Source organism: Primulina eburnea, chromosome 17 (genome assembly GCF_022965805.1).
Source record: "Primulina eburnea isolate SZY01 chromosome 17, ASM2296580v1, whole genome shotgun sequence".
In the NCBI taxonomy this organism is placed as follows: Eukaryota; Viridiplantae; Streptophyta; class Magnoliopsida; order Lamiales; family Gesneriaceae; genus Primulina; species Primulina eburnea.
This window is the reverse complement of record NC_133117.1, coordinates 12,426,658-12,448,830: the sequence shown is the minus strand read 5'-3', so window position 1 is coordinate 12,448,830 and position 22,173 is coordinate 12,426,658. Positions and strand designations below refer to the sequence as shown.

General features: G+C 39.5%; 2 protein-coding genes across 2 annotated transcripts; both read left to right on the top strand.

Moving 5' to 3' along the window:
- Positions 1-357: 357 nt before the first annotated feature.
- Positions 358-678, top strand: LOC140817883 (uncharacterized). Its single transcript, XM_073177677.1, has one exon. It carries the CDS (start codon positions 358-360, stop codon positions 676-678), a length of 321 nt encoding a protein of 106 aa, XP_073033778.1.
- A 5,193-nt stretch (positions 679-5,871) lies between these two features.
- LOC140818377 (casparian strip membrane protein 1-like) lies at positions 5,872-6,954 on the top strand. The gene is made up of 3 exons (XM_073178313.1): positions 5,872-6,242; positions 6,316-6,439; positions 6,567-6,954. Exons 1-3 carry the CDS (start codon positions 5,965-5,967, stop codon positions 6,780-6,782), a joined length of 618 nt encoding a protein of 205 aa, XP_073034414.1. The 5' UTR covers positions 5,872-5,964; the 3' UTR covers positions 6,783-6,954.
- The last annotated feature ends 15,219 nt before the right edge of the window (positions 6,955-22,173 follow it).

The following is a 22,173-nucleotide window of genomic DNA, read 5'->3' as shown; positions in this document are numbered from 1 at the left end:
CGTCCTCGGAGGGGACCCGAACAATCTCATGTTGAGACAAGACAGGAACAACCGCATCTCGAGACGAGACAAGAACAATCTCGTCAAGAGACAAGATCCCGAGCAGCCCCTTCACGAGACAAGGGTCGAGCAAACCCGTTCCAATGAGAATGTTTGGAACTTGACCATGGAACAATTGGGCCAATTCATCACTTGGACAGTGGATAAGGCTATGAAGATGAACCAAGAATCTATGTTCGCTGAAGAGCAGGCCACTCGCCAGGAGCGAGAGGAAAATTTTGAGGGCCAGCGGAGCAGGATTGAAGAGACACAGCCCCTCCCAAGCGAGGGGAATGCGGAGATGGGAGAGATGTGGCGATGATATTTATTGATAATGGAAGCTCTGTGAACGTCTTGTTCAAAAGCACGTTGGATCGAATGAAGGTGGAAGGGTTTGAGTTTGAGCCAGTCTCCATCCCGTTGTATGGGTTTGCAGAACACTTCATCCCGCCTTTGGGTCAAATTGTTCTTCCCTTATCCTTGGAGAATGATCCTCAGCGGGTAACAAAAATGATAACTTTCATGGTGGTAGATATTCCATCATTGTATAACGGAATCTTGAGATGGCCGGCCTTCAAGGATTTTAGAGCCGTAGCTTCCACGTATCATCAGAAGCTTAAATTTCCTGTGGGAAAATGAGTGGGATTCTTGTGCGGGGACCAAAAATTCGTGTGTTGGTGTTATGAAGGTGTAGTGAGGGATGAGGGAAAAAGAGCACGTGTAGAGGTTAACATGATTATGAAAGGAATAAGTGGGTGGCTTGGTCCGGGTGAAGGTACACGAAGAGCAGAGGGAAAGTTGGACCCAGAGTGGGAAGGTCTTTTCAGAGTGATTTACAAATTAAATTCTGAAGCTTATTACTTGGAGAATGCTCAAGGCAAGACTTTAAAGATGCCCTGGATTACTTACCACCTTAGAAAATATCCTTCTGGATTTTATCGTTGATGTATTTCATATTTGAATTTTCGCATGTAATCAGTTTGAATTCAGTAAAGTCAAGTTCTTCTTTTCAGTTCATGAATTTTGTTGTATTATGAAGGTGAGAGTGGAAAATTTTATTTTCATACTAAGGCATCGCCTAGTAGAGGTGCAGAGTTGGAAAGGAGAAAAATAAATTTTTTCCTGCTAAGGCATCGCCTAGTAGAGGAGTTAGAGGGTGAGAGTGGATAATTTTTATTTTCCTGCTAAGGCGTCGCCTAGTAGAGGAGTTAGAGGGTGATGGTGGAGAATTTTTATTTTCATGCCAAGGTATTGCCTAGCAGAGGAGTGAGAGGGTGACAATGTGAAATTTTGATTTTCCTGCTAAGGCGTCGCCTAGCAGAGGAGTTAGATTGTGAGGGTGGAGAATCTTTATTTTCCTATTAAGGCGTCGCCTAGCAGAGGAGTTAGAGTGTGATGGTGGAGAATCTTTATTTTCCTGCTAAGGCGTCGCCTAGCAGAGGAATAGAGTGTGAGGGTGGATAATCTTTATTTTCCTGTTAAGGCGTCGCCTAGCAAAGGAGTTAGAGGGTGAGGGTGGAGAATCTTTATTTTCCTGCTAAGGCGTCGCCTAGCAGAGCAGCAAAGTGGAGGAGAAGAATTTTATTTTCCTGCTAAGGTATCGCCTAGTAGAGGAGCAGAGTGGAGGAAAAGAATTTTATTTTCCTGCTAAGGCATCCCCTAGCAGAGGAGCATAGTGGAGGAGGAGAATTAAATTTTCCTGCTGAGGCATCGCCTAACAGAGGAGCAGAGTTTGGGCGGAGAAAAATTAAATTTTCCTGCTAAGGCATCGCCTAGCAGAGGAGTTAGAGGGTGAAGGTGGAGAATCTTTATTTTCCTGTTAAGGCGTCGCCTAGTAGAGGAGTTAGATGGTGAGGGTGGAGAATCTTTATTTTCTGCTAAGGCGTCGCCTAGCAGATGAGTTAGAGGGTCATGGTGGAGAATTTTTATTCTCATGCTAAGGCATCGCCTAGCAGAGGAGCAGAGTGAAGGAGAAGAATTAAATTTGTCTGCTAAGGTGTCGCCTAGCAGAGGAGCGGAGTGGAGGAGAAGAATTTTATTTTCCTGCTAAGGTATTGTCTGGCAGAGGAGCAGAGTGAGGAAAAGAATTTTATTTTCCTGCTAAGGCATCCCATAGCAAAGGAGCATAGTGGAGGTGGAGAATTAAATTTTCCAGGCTAACACATCGCCTAGCAGAGGAGTAGAGTTTGGGCGTAGAAAAATTAAATTTTCCTGCTAAGGCGTCGTCTAGCAGAGGAGTTAGAGGGTGAGGGTGGAGAATCTTTAGTTTCCTGTTAAGGCGTCGCCTAGCAGAGGAGTTAGAAGGTGAGGGTGGAGAATTTTTATTTTGCTGCTAAGGCGTCGCTTAGTAGAGGAGTTAGAGGATGATAATGGAGAATCTTTATTTTCCTGCTAAGGCATCGTCTAGCAGAGGAGCAGAGTGGAGGAGAGAATTAAATTTTCCTACTAAGGCGTCGTCTTTTCCTGCTAAGGCATCGTCTAGCAGAGGAGCAGAGTGGAGAAAAAGAATTGTATTTTCCTGCTAAGGCATCACCTAGCAGAGGAGCATAGTGGAGGAGGAGAATTAAATTTTCCTACTAAGGCATCACCTAGAAGAGGAGCAGAGTTTGGGCCGAGAAATATTAAATTTTCTTGCTAAGGCTTCGCCTAGCAGAGGAGCAAAGTGGAGGAGGAGAATTAATTTTCCTGCTAAGGCATCACCTAGCAGAGTAGGAGAGTGGAGGAGGAGAATTAAATTTTATTTTTCCTACTAAGGTATCGCATAGTATGGGAGCAGCGTTGAGGAGAAATATTTCATTTTCCCTACCTACTAAGGCATCGCCTAGTAAAAGAGAAGAGTTGGGGAGAAATAAAAATTTTCCTTCTAAGGCATCGCCTATTAGAGGAGCAAGGTCGAGTAGAAAAATTTATTTTCCTACTAAGACTTCACCTAGTAGAGGAGCAGAGTTGGGGAGAAAAATTTTATTTTCCTACTAAGGTGTCGCCTAGCAGAGGAGTTAGGGGGTGAGGAGATTGAATTTTTATTTTCGTGCTAAGGACTATTTTAGCAGATGATTCAAGAGCGCGGAGAAGTGGAAATTAGTTTTCTTCAAAAGCTTAGCAGAGGACCTTGAAGATGGGGGCGACGAGGACATACCATGTTAGAAAAATTTATTTGATTCGCCAATAACAAACGATGTTTGCCGCTGCGAAAATTATGGGGACCGACCTTGTGTACTGGGCGAGTTCTTACGGGCAAGCTGGTGTACTGGCGGGCGTGCGTACGGGCGAGCGTTCGTGGGCGAGCATGCAGAGCGTGCGTGGGCGAGCCAACGTACGGGCGAGCGTGCAGAGGGAGTGGGCCGAGCAGGTGTGGGAGCGTGCGCAGGCATGCATGCGCTCGACGAGTGGGGTGAGCAACTCGTGCGTAGAATAGGGCGGCACGCTGTAGGTGAGGCGTGCGTAGAAGAGGGCTGCGCGCTGTAGGTGAGGCGCGCGTAGAAGAGGGAGGCGCCTCGTGGAGGCTATGCAGGTTGGTGAGAGTGAACGCCGGTTTGCATGAGGTTGGGGCGGGGCTATGCAAAGGGGAGCGTTGTGATGTGGGCACGCGGCACGAATACTAATGAAGATGTAGTGTAGGATTACGGTTTGATTCGTTTCCAAATTTTTGGGGACTAAAGAGCAGCAGGAAGAAAATACACAACTCGCGCCCGACAAACCGAGGACAACACAATTAATCGAACTTCGAACATGCGATTCAGTTCGACTCGGGAGGGGGAGACTGGTGATACCCGTGGGCCCACTAGGCTCAATCACATTTGGAAGTCGAGACCACATTTGGGTGGAAAGCCCATCCCAGATCACCTTTGGAGGTCGAGACAACATTTGGGTGGAAATCCCATCAGGACACAAGTATTCTCCTATATATATCAGGTTTCAGTATCTCATTAAAGAATTCACCATATTCTTTTTAGCAGCACTCTTAGCTGCTCCCCCCATATATTCTCAGTCTCTGACTTGGACGTCAGAGGGGCTACGCCAAGACACCCGCCTGGCCCCTTTCTAACGATCTTATTCGTGATTTCAGGCTCGGGAAAATTTTGGCACCTGCGTCTGGACTAGTGACACTTGCTGGAAGCGGATCCCAAAATTTCTCGTGTGTATCAGATCTTATAACAATTAAGTACTTTTTGTTTTCACTAAAATTAAATAAATACAATCCAACGCCCAAAATATTGGGCATGAAATCTGTACAATTCACATGATTGAAAGAACTTCAACATAATCGCTCCACAACATACAGAAATATGAAGGGATCGTTCAATTAGGGAAAAAACACAAACCGACTCATAAAGGTGAATTAAAATTAATGATCAAGTAATATTGTGTTCAGTTATTCTATTCCAGAATATGCTTACAGTGAAAACCAGGTATAAATATTTCCCCATTAAATGATAATATCAATTGAAGATTGTTGTACTGAAAGTTTTTCATATTTAAGGGTAGTATATCATACAATGTCGTATTTAAAAATATATACCATATATTGCATCGAAAATTATGAGACTAAAATTTTTTTTACCGATATCGTACCGAAAATTTTGATATTGTATACCAATTATATCAAGGCAAAAACTTGTGTGAGACGGTCTTACGGGTTGTATTTGTAAGACGGATCTCTTATTTGGGTCACCCATGAAAAAGTATTATTTTTTTATTCTAAGAGTATTACTTTTTATTGTGAATATGGGTAGGATTGACCCGTCTCACACATTGTATGATGACGTAGAATACCGAAAAGACAAAAACTTGTATGAGACGGTCTCACAGGTCATATTTGTGAGACGGATCTCTTATTTGGTTATCCATGAAAAAGTATTATTTTTTATGCTAAGAGTATTACTTTTTATTGTGAATATGGGTAGGGTTGACCCGTCTCACATATTAAGATCCGTGAAACGGTCTCACATGAGACTCACTCTCCTGAAAAATCGGTATTTTCCCGTCATTAGTCATATTTTAAAACATGAGACGTCACAAAATTGAATTTCCTTTTCTCTAGGAATAAAAATTATAGAAAAATGCAATTTATATCAGTTGGATGATTAAATTAAATAAGATTTGTATCAAATACGATAAAAATTTTATTATTTTCAGTAAAAAAAAAAAATTACGAGCACGAATGAACGCTAATGCAAGATAAATTTGGTCAACATAATTAACAAATTAAAATCATTTTTTACGTACCATTAGTGGATTAGGGAAGGTCTTGTTTTAAGTACTCAGTCAATTATAACTAAATAAATAATTTCATTAATATTCCAATATCTTAATTAAAGTTTGACTTCAATCAAATCCTTAATTATACAAAATCCACATTCACTAATCTAATCTTTTACTATTTATTAAATTTAAGCATATTAGAATAACTGTTTTTGGTGTCTTTGGTCTGTTTTTTGGTTTTCCTATTTTGCCCCTATTTGATATCAAAATTACATTTTTGTTTTTTTTTAATTTCAAAAAACATTTTTGTTTTTATTTTTTTTATTACAATTATTCAAATAGCACTTTAGTACTTCGATAATTTGTCAAATTTCATTTTAGTCCATAAATAATTATAAAAAAAAATTGTACACACACGCACCGCGTGTGCAGAGTAACTAGTATAATATTAATGCTCAAGAATCTCCATCTACTCCAACATAGTATTTATTATTTCTCGTATAATTCAGAAAAACACTATCAAATATATATTCTTTAACTCAACAAGAAGTTAGCAAACAACTCCTCTTGCTCCATTATCTCACATAAACCCTTCAAAAAATAAACAAACTTTAATCCATCATCATTATATAAACCTTCAATCTCTCCTCCAACTTTCATACGATAAATCAAGATTCGATCATCTATTTAGAAAATACAGATTCAACAAAAACTTTAACAAAAATGGAGAAAAACGAGGCAACAACAGTTGAAGTTGCAGAAACGAGCAGAGAAAGGAAAGGGAAAGCACCCCTTTTGGTGGATGCTCCGGCGGCATTCGTGCGTTCCAAGACCGCAGGTTACAAAAGGGGTGTATCTATTTTCGACTTGATCCTCAGAATATGCGCGGCAACGTCGGCTTTAGGAGCCTCGGTCGCCATGGGAACCACCGAGCAAACTCTTCCATTCTTCACTCAGTTCTTCCAGTTCCAAGCCAGCTATGACGATCTTCCTACTTTCTCGTAAGTTTCTGATCCCGATAATCGAATCGCACATGTAATTAGTATATTTATGTTGTTCTATTTTCTCTTGCAGGTTCTTTGTAATAGCTATGGCGATAGTTACTGGATACCTTGTTCTCTCCATACCCTTCTCCATTGTTTGCATCGTGCGACCTGTTGCCAAAGCACCAAGATTCCTGTTAATTGTCTTCGATACAGTAAGATTCTATATAATGACCAAATAGATAAAGCCCACTAATTTATTTGGTCAATTTTTGCATGTATGAACATAACCATAAAACTTTATGATACTGGGGTATCATTATATGGTTGATTTGATTTCAGTTGGCTGTTGCTTTGGCTACTTCGGCTGGAGGTTCTTCGGCGGCCATTGTTTACTTGGCCCAAAACGGGAACTCGGGGGCGAATTGGCTGGCCATATGTGATCAGTTCGATGACTTCTGCCAGAGTGTCAGTGGAGCTGTGGTGGCTGCGTATATCACAGTGGGTCTGCTTATTTTATTGGTGGTGCTCTCGGCAGTGTCTCTTCGGAAACACTAAACAAGATTCACATTACGTAATTTGGTTTTAATATTGTTTGCACTTTCTTTTCTATTTATTTGGGATTTGGAGTTTGATGTGTGTTGAATTGTCTGTTAATTGGAATGTGGTTGATATAGAAATGTGCTTGTGTGGGGAAAATTAAATTCAATGGAAACAATTGGATTATGTGTATTTTTCTTGGTTTTTTAATTTTTCTTAATTTCCTTTTTTTTAAACTAATGCTAACCTAATCTTAAAAAAGAATATGTCACAAAACATAAGATAATTTTTAAAATAGAAATGCCACATTGTATCCTCCACCTCAAGAAAAGATATCACGCCTTGATCCCGGGACGTGACATCGATAATATCATCAAAGTCATGGTTAAAACCGAACTTACTAAAATGTTTAAGCTTCTAAGGTGCATAAACTAATGAAAACAAGTCTATTTTATTACCAAGTCCAGGTTTTTACAACTCATAAGTGACTACGGACTAAATATTTCAAATAAGAACTTGCTAAGTAGATGATAACTAAATTGTTGGGATCTCGGTTTCTCTCGTGCTCAAAATGCAGCGGATGTTTAAAAATTTTATTTTGACGTTCAAAATATTTTGGTATTTTGTATGGTTTAAATTGAATAAACATTCATAAGGAGTATTTAATTTTACCTTTAGTGAATTAATTCACTCACCTCCAACTACTCTAGTCTTAGTGGACGTAGCTCTTATTGTAAATCCCTACGAACGTTCTTCGATCTCGTCTTTAATCTTCGAATCAGGTCCACGACCGAATTACTTGTTCCTCTTCTAAATTGCATTAGAAAGTATAAAATATGTTTTAACGATGAGATAAAGAAAAAAAATTGGTTCTAAAAACCTTTTGAGAGCACTTTGGAATAGCCGAAACCTATTCTTTCAAATCTTGGGAGTGAATGTCTCGAAAAAAAATTGTGCAATAAGAACAAAGAAATCTAATTATTTCTTTAATTCATCATTTACTTAATTAATCTAATTAATTAAGTAAACCATATATTCCAAAATCCATGCCGTTTTATTTTCCGCGGAAAAAAAATCCATGCATTATAAAAAAAATAAAAAAATCATTATTATCTTTTCTAATATTTTCTTTACTTAATTAATCTCATTATTTAAGTTAAATAAATATTCTAAAAATGCATGCCAATCTCATGGTCAATCTTGATTTTATTTTTGCTTTTTGTGCAAGTTAATAAAATTATGACAAAAACTTGTGTTAGACGGTCTCACGGGTCGTATTTTGTGAGACGGATATCTATATGGGTCATTAATGAAAAAAGTATTACATTTTATGCTACAAGTATTACTTTTTATTGTAAGTATGGGTAGGGTTGACCCGTCTCACATATAAAGATTCGTGAGACCGTCTCACGAGAGACCTACTCTAAAATTATTGTATTATGAATATTTATATATTTCATAAATCAATATCATATTTTATAAAAACATCATGAACTACATTTTAACTCAATTAAAATATAATTGAATTAATAAATTAAAGCTCATTTGAACTTTAATAAATTTGCATGATGGGCTTACACTCTTACAAGCGGATGATCCATGCTCCCATTATATTAATCTCATCATAATCCCGATCGACGATCCAATTTCATCGATATGACAAATTAAACTTATTTGTCATGCACACTTTAATTTCGAGATCACAAATGTCTAAATAAGGCATGTGCACTCCCTTTGACTGTCTTTAGGAGTCATGCTCTCAAAATTTCTATAAGCTTTTATAAACTTTATTTATAAGCTTATTTATTGATCATATCAAACTCATTTCTTATAAATTCAACTCATTGAATTCATTATTTCAACGGGAACAAGTAAACCAATACTTGTGTGACCTTCAATGGTTCACGGATACAGCTAACCATAGGTTCACAACTCTTTGTGATTCAGGACATAATCCTTTATTCGGGCTTACCATAATTTGCCTTATTCTATGTATCAACCATTGATCATGAGAATGCCAGAAACCATTTTTTGATTAAACCCATCGAATCATGGTAAGAGGATCTAGCAGCATCGCCCCATGATTCCCTAGGTATCACTGATAGTTACTGGAAGAACCAGTCGGTTATGACTAACGTACAGTACGGTCCCTTCATCTCATATATCCCGATCGAATCTGCAACCATTAGTTCATCGAGGGTTGCATAATAATTCGATAACTATGTGACACATATTTGAGAATAAATAGTGGCATCGCATGTACAACTGGAGAACTCCTTCTCTAACGTACATCTCATACTCTGGCCAGAGATTCCATGCACTATTATTTCATCAGACCGCATAGGATATCCACACACATAGGTGAGCGGTAAATTCCCGACTACAATGCACTGGCACCTACATGTGTCGCAACGGTACCCAATCTCGCCACCTGATGACTCTCCTGGAGTCGGTAAACGAGTCAAAGTACAGCCCTAGCATATAGAGCCTCAGTGTTGTCCCGGGTCGTAAGGACTAATGGTGTACTATCATAACCACGAACTTATCCTCTTGATGAAAGATAACCACTTGGAAAGTCCGAGGGAGGGTAGTTCGGTATAATCATCATATGACTACCCATCTGCATGTTTGGAAATCCCTTTGCCCTTACCAAAAAACGCGGTACACAACATCACATATGCTAGTCTCGAGCTCAAGCGACCTTTATCCATGTTTTAGTGGCTGAATCGACAAGGAAAGATTTTAGATTATACAATGTTTAAAAATGAGTTTCAACATCGAATTACGATTCATTTGTATTAAAGTATAATCAAGGACTTTTTCTATGCTAATTGCATGGGTATACAGATAAAGTAAAACTAGACCATAAAAAGTTAAATTATATTAAAATAAATATTGTTTATTACACTTGAGTCAATAAATTCCGTATCCAAACGTTGGCTTGCAGGGCATCTACTCTAACAATCTCTCACTTGCCCTAGAGCCAACTACCCATAACTTTAATCTCATTGCTTCGCGATACTTCTCAAACAATGGTCATGGCAAGGGATTTGTAAGTGGATCGGCAACATTATTAGCAGAGGTGACTCTTTCGACTGATATATCTCCCCTTCCCACATTCTCCCAGATGATGTGGAACTTCCTTTGTATATGTTTAGATCGTTAATGAGACATTGGTTCCTTTGCTTGCGCAATGGCACCAGTGTTGTCGCAGTACATGGGGACTGGATCAACTCAATTAGGAATGATCCCCAACTCTTGGACAAAATTTCTCATCCAAACTGCCTCTTTTTCTACAGAAAATGCATCAATTTATTCAGTTTCAGTGGTGTAATCCGCAACGGTGTCTTGCTTGAAACATTTCCAAGAGACAGCCGCACAATTTAGCATGAAATACAAAACCAGAAGTCGATTTCGAATCATCTACGTCACATTGGAAGATAGAATCAGTGTAGCCTTCCAATCTCAATTCTCCACCCATAGACCATAAACAAGTTCTTAGTCCTTCTCAAGTACTTAAGAATATCTTTGACGGGCTTCCAATGCATTGGACCAGGGTTCGCCTGATATCTGCTTATAACACTGAGAGCGTGAGTAACATCAGGACATGTCGATATCATACCATACATGATACAACCAATGGCTAACGTATATAGAATACATGTCATCATCTTTATCTCTCCATCACTCTTGGGGCACATTGTATTAGATAGATTAACACCATGACACATTGGTAAGTATCATCTCTTGGACTCTTCCATAGAGAATCTGTAAGGACCGTGTATCGTATTATCGTAAATCTTATGTGATTATCGATAATTAATGAAATTGTCAAGTGATTTTGTAATTGATGTATATCGTGACAATGGAATTGAGAAAATGAATATTGAATATGAATTGACGTTGTAAGAGCTCGATTGGAGAGGCCGGACGCCAATATAATACCAAAACCAACATTTGGTACATAATATGTGGCGCCCGGGCGGTAGAAAATTACCGCCCGAGCGCCAGTGTGGAATGTGGGGTGTTCTCGGACAGAACATGCCGCGCCCGAGCGGTAATTTGTGACCGCTCGAGCGCGGTACATAATTGAGTCGGGGGCAGAATGTCTCGCGCTCGGGCGCGAGAATTCTACCGCCCGAGCGCGAGAGCGGTAGAAAGATAAGAATGATTTCTGCCGTTTGAATTCTTCATTTCATTTACGTAGCTTCGAGAGAACACGAGAGATTTTCATTTTCTTTCGTCCGATTCGACTTTGAAACGCTGTCTAAACGCGAAACACATTATATATTTGTAATCGTCGCGTCGAGGGCTTCAGACTGAGGTAATTTTCTTCTAGTTCCAGCAGCTTGAAATATTGAAGTGCTGGAATAGCATGTATTTGAAGTTGAATTTCTGATATGTAATAGAATAACCGACAAGAAACTTGTATTCGAAGTCGGAATTGAATTATGATATGATTTTAGTTTGATATAAATTATGGAAGTTTCAAATGATATTTGAAACTCATATTATTGATTTTGGACCATGTTATTGATTGGAATGAGTATGTTATTGATGTAGATAAAGTGTTATATCAATATCTTCAGGCTACATCAACTGGAAACGAAGAATTGAGGTATGTTGCGACCGGGTAACATACGACATGTATCTGTATTATATGATATATGATTGGATTGATTGGATTGGATTGGAATACGTGTCTATGTGCCTATTTGATGATTTGATGTGGCATACATGACATTGAGATTTGAGTATCAATGTACAAAATAAATGTTTTGTTAACACACATCATTTTATGCATACATCGATACATGACATACACGTTGAGCTATGATCCTTGGATACCCTGATATGATTGGATTGGATTCCGGGGTTTGTGAACACAATCGCTATGCCGGTATTATATGACCCGTAAAGCATAGACAATTGTGGCCCCATATGATTGGATATGAGATCTGGGATTGATGGAGCTTCGTCGACGCTATCATACGTGTATTCCCATATCGGCCGGTGTGCCAGCTCGAGCATTGATTTGATTTGATAGCGATTCGATTGATTCTGACATGTGCTCAGTGGATGGGCATTTGACCCGATACCTCCACGACATACATGCATTGCATACCATATATCATTGTTTAGATATCTGTGGTATATATGATTGGTTGTTCCATACGGAGCTTTGCTCACCCCCAAGGGGGGCTGTTGTTGTCTTTGTGTGTGGACAATGGCAGGTACTCCAGGATATCAGGAGACCAGAGAGGGTACTTCTGGAGGGAGCCACAGCTTGGGCTGAGGTTTTATGTTATGTCTTGTTCCCAGTATATATGTTTATGTATCTATATACCGGGGCATGTCCCGAGGATATGAGATGTTTGTATGTGATTGGTTTTGATTACGTGTGGGCGTGTTTTATGAGTTGAGATTAAATACTATTTTTAGTATTATAAATCTAGACGAAATGTTTTGGGCTCGTCGTAAAGAAATTTTAAACTCGTTTTTCGCTGTGATTAATTAACCCTAATCAAATTGTGATGTAATAACGATTAGGAGCTAAGGGCCCCACACAGAGTGGTATCAGAGCATAGCTGGGAATGCTCTATTGAGTCTTGTGTACACTTGAATAGGCACAAATGAATTGTGCGTATGTGTTTGACTTATTTGTATTACTTGCTCTTATGTGATTTGATTTGAGTAAGTATCTGATGAGATTGATGGTATGAGGTGATGAGATTATGAAATTGATATGAAATTGTGATATTCATCTTTTGATTTGTAGATGGATCACACAAATGAAAATGCGAGTAGCAGCACTGAGAGGATTGTTGGGCAATTTGAAGGGTTGTCCATGGATGTTGTGATGGCTCGATTCCAGGATCTGAAACCACCTAAGTTCTTTGGCACCGAGAGTGCTGAAAGAGCTGAGGCCTGGCTGAAGGATATCGAGCACTTGTTTAATATTGTGGAGTATTCCAAGGCTCGGAGACTGAAACTTGCTTTGTATCAGTTGAAGGACCGAGCTAAATCTTGGTGGGAAGCCGCTGAGATTGGATTGAAAGAGGCCGGGACTGAAGTCGCATGGGATGTCTTCAAGGCCCAGTTTTTGGAGCAGTATTCCCCTCCTTCTTATTATACTGCTCAGGAGAATGAATTTAATAATCTGCAGCAGGGAACGATGACTGTTGCAGAGTATGCTTCGAAATTTTCTACGTTACTGAAGTATGCACCTCACGTAGCTGGAAATGCGAGGGCAAAATATAACATGTTTGTAAATGGTTTACATCCTGTTTTATATACATATGTTGTTTCTGGATTGCCTACCAGCTATGCAGAGGCAGTTGAACGAGCTAAGGAAGCCGAGGCTGGACTTAGGCGGGGATGTCCACAGTATACTCCTCCACCACCGGTGTCAGCTCAGCAGCCTACTTTGCGACCGAGGGGTAAGAAGTTCAAGAAGACTAGCTCTGCTTCTTCGTCTTCTTCGAGTTCGAGTGGATCACAGCGAGGGAGTCCTGTGATTGCTCCCTACTGTAGTCATTGTGGAGGCAAACATACTATCGAGCAGTGTCGAGGTATGTTTGGTACTTGTTATCAATGTGGGCAGGAAGGCCATTTCTCTAGAGTATGTCCAAACAGGGGTACGACTTCTGATCAACCCCAGCCAGGATTTAGAGGTGGCCCTGGTATGATGAGACATGCTGTTCCTGTTCCATCTTTTCAGCAGTCGAGTGTCCCACGATATCGAGGACCGGGTGGTCAGAGTGCCCAAGTTCCTCCTCAAGTGAGAGTGTACGCCATGACTGAGGATCAGGCGAGAGAAGCTCCTGGTGGCGTGATTGCAGGTATTTGCACGCTTTGCGATTATCTTGCACGTATTTTATTTGATACAGGAGCATCTCATTCATTCATATCTCATGCATTTGTTGCATCTCACGATATTGAGTGTACCCCATTGTATGATACTTTGTCGATATCCACGCCCGCAGGGAAGATTATTTTATCTGAGAAAGTTGTGCATAATTGTGTACTGATCTATGAGGATAATGTGGTATTTCTGAATTTGATTGTCCTCCCTATGCACGACTTTGATTGTATTGTTGGCATGGATATCTTGACGACAAATCGAGCTACTGTTGATTGTTGTCATGGAGTGGTTCGATTTCGACCGATTGATGGACCCAAGTGGAATTTTTATGGCAAGGGTTCCCAAGCCAAAATTCCATTGGTATCTTCCTTGGAAATGTCTCAATTGTTGACTAGCGGAGATGAGGGTTATCTTATCTACGCTATTGATATTTCGAAGAAGGAGTCTTCTTTATCTGAGATTCCTGTTGCGAAAGAATTCCCAGATGTATTTCCCGATGAGATTCCTGATTTTCCTCCTCATCGAGAAGTTGAGTTTAGTATTGATCTTGTGCCGGGGAATGCGCCTATTTCTAAAGCTCCTTATCGCATGGCACCATTGGAATTGAAAGAATTGAAAGAACAATTACAGGATCTTCTCGATAAGGGATATATTCGACCGAGTGTATCACCTTGGGGAGCTCCAGTTTTATTTGTTCGAAAGAAAGATGGTACTATGCGAATGTGTATCGATTATAGGCAGCTGAATCGGGCTACTGTGAAAAATAAGTACCCACTTCCGCGTATAGATGACTTATTTGATCAGCTTCAAGGTACTTCTGTATACTCGAAGATTGATCTTCGTTCTGGGTATCATGTAGTACGAGTTCGAGATGAAGATGTACCCAAAACTGCTTTTCGTACGAGGTATGGCCACTATGAATTCTTGGTTATGCCTTTTGGTCTTACGAATGCTCCTGCTATTTTTATGGACTTAATGAATCGTGTCTTTCGAGATTATCTAGACCGATTCGTTATTGTGTTTATTGATGACATTCTTGTCTATTCGAAATCGAAAAAGGAGCATGCTGAACATCTGAGACTGGTACTTCAAACTCTTCGTACTAGCCATTTGTATGCCAAATTGTCCAAATGTGAATTTTGGATGGACAAAGTTATTTTTCTGGGCCACGTCATTTCAAGACATGGCATATCTGTTGATCCTGCGAAGGTCGAAGCTGTATTGAATTGGCCAAGACCTACGAATGTTCCTGAGATCCGTAGCTTCATGGGTTTAGCTGGATATTATCATCGTTTTATTGAAGGATTTTCGAAGATAGCTAAACCGATTACTCAACTGACACAGAAGAATCAGAGATTCATTTGGTCAGATGAATGTGAAGCTAGTTTTCTTGAATTGAAGACGAGATTGACCACAGCACCTGTGCTTACTATTCCCTCAGGTATCGGAGGATTTGTGGTGTGTACAGATGAGTCTGGTAATGGTTTGGGCTGTGTTCTGATGCAACATGGCAAAGTGGTTGCTTATGCGTCTCGTCAATTGAAATCTCATGAAACACGTTATCATGTTCATGATCTCGAATTGGTCGCCATTGTATTTGCTCTGAAGATTTGGCGCCATTACTTGTACGGAGAAAAGTTTGTTATTTATTCAAACCATAAGAGTCTGAAATATCTCTTTTCTCAATCTGATTTGAATATGAGGCAACGCAGGTGGATGGATCTCCTGAAGGATTTTGATTGTGAGATTCAATATCACCCTGGATCGGTGAATGTTACTGTGGATGCCCTGAGCCGTAAAGTTTATGATTCTGTTTTAGCTTCTGTCAATGTCGCCAAGGTACATGAAGATATATGTACTTCTGGTTGGACTTTTCACTCGAATTGGAATTCTGTCACTGTATCAGCATTGCAAATTGAGCCGAACTTGATATCGAAAATATGAAAGGCTCAACGAAGCGATGCTCAGATCCAAAAGTCGAAAGAACTTGTATCTGCTGGACATCAGTCTGGATTCCAGATTTCTTCTGATGGTTCTTTACGACTTAATGGTCGGCTGGTAGTTCCTGATGATTCTGATTTGAAATCTTCCCTTCTTCGAGAAGCACATTGTAGCAAATACAGTATTCACCCTGGAGGTCGGAAAATGTATTTGACTTTGAGACCTCAATTCTGGTGGAAACGTATGAAGAAGGACATTGCTGAGTTTATTTCGAAATGTCTTGTCTGCCAGCAAGTGAAAGCCGAGAGAATGAAACCGGGAGGATTGCTCCATAGTCTTGAAATCCCGAAATGGAATTGGGAACATATTGCTATGGATTTTGTGACTCATTTACCTCGTTCGCCCAAGGGCTGTGATGCTATTTGGGTGATTATTGATCGGCTTTCGAAATCTGCGCATTTTATTCCGTATGAGCGGACTTATCCTTATAAGAGAATGGCCCGTTTATACATTGAGAATATTGTGAGACTGCATGGTGTGCCAGTCTCAATTGTATCTGATCGTGATCCCAGATTTGCTTATAAATTCTGGGGTAGTTTACAAGAAGCGATGGGTACGCGTTTGGCTATGAGTACTGCTTATCATCCTCAAACTGATGGCCAAACTGAGCGTACGATTCAGACTTTAGAGGATATGTTGCGTGCTGTTGTGATGGATATCAGAATGGGATGGCAAGATGCCTTACCATTGGCTGAATTTTCATATAATAATAGCTTTCAGACGAGTATCGGTATGGCACCGTTTGAACCTTTATATGGGAGACGATGTAGATCACCGTTATTCTGGGATGAGATTGGTGAAAGACAGTTGACTGGACCTGAAATGATACAGGAAATGAACGATAAGGTTCAGTTGATTCGATAGCGGATGAAAGCTGCTCAGGGTCATCAAACGAGTTATGCGAACAAACGAAGACGACCCTTAGAATTCCAGAAAGGTGACAGAGTGTTTTTGAAAATATCTCCCTTTAGAGGCACTGTTCGATTCGGCATGCGAGGGAAGTTATCTCCTCGATATGTTGGTCCATACGAGATTTTGGATCGAGTTGGTGATCTTGCGTATCGATTGGCATTTCCACCAGCTCTATCTGCTATTCACGATGTATTTCATGTTTCTATGCTGAGAAAATATGAACCAGATCCATCACACGTGCTTGCACCGGATGAAGTTGAACTGGATCCTTCTCTTTCCTATGTTGAACAACCTGTTCGCATTATGGATCGAAAGGAAAAGATATTGAGAAACAAATCGATTCCTCTAGTTCGAGTGCAATGGACACGACATGGTGTTGAAGAATCAACGTGGGAATTAGAGAGCAAGATGCGAGATTCGTATCCGCATTTGTTTGATTCTACGACATCTGTTCCATTGTATTCTATGTATTCTGATCCTTACTCTGATTTTAGTTTTGATATGTACTATAATTGGTGACATATGTATGTTTGCCAATGTTATGTATATAAAGATGTTTAAGATTTCGAGGACGAAATCTTTTAAGAGGGGGAGAAATGTAAGGACCGTGTATCGTATTATCGTAAATCTTATGTGATTATCGATAATTAATGAAATTGTCAAGTGATTTTGTAATTGATGTATATCGTGACAATGGAATTGATAAAATGAATATTGAATATGAATTGACGTTGTAAGAGATCGATTGGAGAGGCCGGACGCCAATATAATACCAAAACCAACATTTGGTACAGAATATGTGGCGCCCGGGCGGTAGAAAATGACTGCCCGAGCGCCAGTGTGGAATGTGGGGTGTTCTCGGACAGAACATGCCGCGCCCGAGCGGTAATTTGTGACCGCTCGAGCGCGGTACATAATTGAGTCGGGGGCAGAATGTCTCACGCTCGGGCGCGAGAATTCTACCGCCCGAGCGGTAGAAAGATAAGAATGATTTCTGCCGTTTGAATTCTTCATTTCATTTACGTAGCTTCGAGAGAACACGAGAGATTTTCATTTTTTTTCGTCCGATTCGACTTTGAAACGCTGTCTAAACGCGAAAAAAATTATATATTTGTAATCGTCGCGTCGAGGGCTTCAGACTGAGGAATTTTCTTCTAGTTCCAGCAGCTTGAAATATTAAAGTGCTGGAATAGCATGTATTTGAAGTTGAATTTCTGATATGTAATAGAATAACCGACAAGAAACTTGTATTCGAAGTCGGAATTGAATTATGATATGATTTTAATTTGATATAAATTATTGAAGTTTCAAATGATATTTGAAACTCATATTATTGATTTTGGACCATGTTATTGATTGGAATGAGTATGTTATTGATGTAGATAAAGTGTTATATCAATATCTTCAGGCTACATCAACTGAAAACGAAGAATTGATGTATGTTGCGACTGGGTAACATACGACAGGTATCTGTATTATATGATATATGATTGGATTGATTGGATTGGATTGGAATACGTGTCTATGTGCCTATTTGATGATTTGATGTGGCATACATGACATTGAGATTTGAGTATCAATGTACAAAATAAATGTTTTGTTAACACCCATCATTTTATGCATACATCAATAAATGACATACACGTTGAGCTACGATCCTTGGATACCCTGATATGATTGGATGGGATTCCGGGGTTTGTGAACACAATCGCTATGCCGGTATTATATGACCCGTAAAGCATAGACAATTGTGGCCCCATATGATTGGATATGAGATGTGGGATTGATGGCGCTTCGTCGACGCTATCATACGTGTATTCCCATATCGGCCGGTGTGCCAGCTCGAGCATTGATTTGATTTGATAGCGATTCGATTGATTCTGACATGTGCTCACTGGATGGGCATTTGACCCGATACCTCCACGACATACATTCATTGCATACCAAATATCATTGTTTAGATATCTGTGGTATATATGATAGGTTGTTCCATACGGAGCTTTGCTCACCCCCAAGGGGGGCTGTTGTTGTCTTTGTGTGTGGACAATGGCAGGTACTCCAGGATATCAGGAGACCAGAGAGGGTACTTCTGGAGGGAGCCACAGCTTGGGCTGAGGTTTTATGTTATGTCTTGTTCCCAGTATATATGTATATGTATCTATATACCGGGGCATGTCCCGAGGATATGAGATGTTTGTATGTGATTGGTTTTGATTACGTGTGGGCGTGTTTTATGAGTTGAGATTAAATATTATTTTTAGTATTATAAATCTAGACGAAATGTTTTGGACTCGTCGTAAAGAAATTTTAAACTCGTTTTCCGCTGTGATTAATTAACCCTAATCAAATTGTGATGTAATAACGATTAGGAGCTAAGGGCCCCACAGAATCTCTTCCGAATGGTATCGATATAAGTGGCTTGGGTGAGTCCCAGCATTCTTTTGATCTATCTCTATAGATTTGTATTCTCAATATATAGGATGCTTCACCCATGTCTTTCATGGAGAATTTATTTTCTAACCATACTTTAGTTGATTATAGTAATCATTCCCAATGAGTAGAATGTCATAAACACAAAGTACTAGAAATGTCACTGCACTCTCACTAACTTTCTTGTACACGCATGGTTCCTCAGGATTTTTAGCAAAACCAAATTCCTAGATAGTGCTATCAAATCTGAGGTTCCAACTCCTTGACGGATGCTTGAGACCATATATTGATCTTCGAAGTTTGCATACCATATGCTCACTTTCTACTGATGTGTATCCCTCAGGTTGAGACATATAAATTTCTTCATTGAGGAATTCTCATCCATTTGTCATATCTCATAGTCATACCATGCTACTATGGCTAGTACTATTATAATGCACTTCAACATAGCAACCGGTGAAAAAGTTTCCTCATAGTCAATTCCTTGACTTTGAGTATAACCTTTTCAACCAGTCTTGACTTGAAGGTCAATACCTTCCCATCCGCCCCAAGCTTTCTTTTCTAGATCCATTTGCATCATATGGGACGATTCCCTCAGGTTGATCCACTAATGTCCAGACTTGGTTTGAATACGTAGAGTCCATTTTAGACTGCATGGCTTCAAGCCGTTTAGATGAATCAGTATCAGATATTGCTTCTTTGAAGTTCATTGGATCACATCCAACACAAGGCTCAACATGGTCTTGTTCATGAAGAAGCGAATATCTTGAAATCTGACAACCCTACCAGACCTTCTAGGAGCGTGTACTTCAACTACTGATTGTTGGGGATTAGGTTCAACTTCTACAGTTGAGGGAATATCTTAAATTTCTTCAAGTTCTATCATTTTGCCTTTTTTCTATCTAATAGAAATTATGTAACATACCGTACTTTTACTACTTCAAAATTCACGGTAAAATTAAAAATTTTCTTAAACATAAAATTTCATACGGTCATCACTTGTCATTTCACTTAATAATATTAAAATCAACATTTCCAACTAATATTTTCCAACAAAGTACTTATTTCAAATCATCTCACATCCAACATAAAAACATAATATATTAAAGTTTTCATAAAACATAAACATAGTGGTCCTCGGGTTTAGCCTCCCGCTCAGTCCAAGCCTGCCACTTAGTCGCCACCTCCTGTCTCCTCATCAACATAAGCACCTGCATCGATCAAGTCTAGTGAATCTAAAGACTCAACACGTATAAACTGGAAATAACAAGTATTACATAATAAATCCACATACAACTTCAAAATATAACATATATACTTGAAACTTAAACTTTGCGTAATAACCTTGAACTCTTAATAAACTTAAACTTTCATAATAACTTTGAACTCTCATAAACTTCTTTGAACTTGAACATACATACTTTGAAACTTGAACTTGAATAATAGCTTGAACTTTGCATAATAACTTTGAATATACGTACATACATACTATGACGTGCCATCATCATAAACTTTCATTAACATACTACATACTTGAACATACTTGAACATACGTAACTTCATCATTTTCGTAGAGGATGTTTCAAAGCAAGTGACCCATAACATAATAAATATCTGATCAGACAAACCACAGTACTGGGCTGACAGGGACGTATCCACTGCCACATACATGAGATCCCTGTTCATAATTTAACAGGCCAGTTGATCCACGTTCATAATTTAACGCTTCACAACCACGATCTAACCCGTTCATAATTTAACGGGCGGATTGGTCCCCGTTCATAATTTAACGCTTTCCAATCCTAACATAATTTGGTCACAAGACATTTAGCATACCTCCAAAAACTTAAAATATTTTCTTTGCACGTCCTGCATACTTACTTGGTGTTGAGGGATTCGTTGGATCTCGATTGGGGCCGTTGCTGCACATACTAACATGAATTCAAAAGCTTAACTTGCATATCTCATACTTAGCATGCTTACTCTCCAGCTCAAACGCCTCTTAGGACATTCTAAAATTCCCATGACTCGACCTTGTAAATCATAGTACTAAATCATGACATCAAACTCAAAGCATACTATAAATTTTTCCCAAAACATGAAGGACACGGACCTTGCTTAAAATACGGTTCAATGATCCAAAATGAAACTTCATATCATCTAAATTAATTTTTAGTATACTAGGATATAAAGATTTATTAGTACTCAAAAAAATCAAGAAAAACTAATTTTGAAGTCAAAAATCTGCACTAGGCAGCGCTGTCCCGCACAGGCAGCGCACCCGCGCTGCACACAGCAGCGCCGGTGCGGCGCTGCTGCCGCACAGGCAGCGCACCCACGCTGCCTACAGCAGCGCGGGTGCGGCCTGCTGCCGCACAGACAGCGCCCCTGCGCTGCCTCTGGCAGCGCAGGTGCGGCCTGCCCTCGGCCAGGCAGCGCAGGGCAGCGCAGGTGCGGCGCTGCTGCACCCGAACACTACTCTTCCGACACGAACTCCTAAAAACATCATTACTAACTTTCGTATATGTAGCAACGATCACCCATCGATTCCCAACGAAGCCTGCAACAAGAAATTCTCAAGAACACATTAAAATTCATAACTTTCTTGAAACATGATTTGAGCAGTCATACTAAAAACTCCATAACTCACTCGTTTTTAATCCAAATAACTCGAATTTTATATCAAATCGAACGTATCAAAAAGATCTACGTTTTTGTAATTAAAAGTTTTCTCAAAATCTTTACTGAAAAATCTCAGTATTTTTCAGAACAACAAAAACGTGAATTTGGTGATCCAAAAATTGTTTCAAACTTGATCTAAACGTGATTGCTAAAACTTCTACGCATCGCACATATAATTTTCTCATAAATAACAACACAACACATAATATGACATGATCGATGCAGCAAGAACAGAATATACGTGCCTTTTGATATTTAAAAATACCGTAACAACGATACCGAAGCGGAGACGATACGGGAGACGATCCGGGATGAACTTTGCTCTATTTTTCTTTGAATAAACTAAACTAAACTTGCTGGAATTTTATAAAGAAGATGCGTTTGATGAAGGGAGAGGGGAGAGGAAATAATTGGAGAAGTGATTGAGAATGGAGAGTTTGGGAAACATTTCCATCTCCTTAGTCAAAAGGTTTGAAAGGTTTGTTTTTGTGTTTTGTTTTGCATGTGTGTGTGTACGTG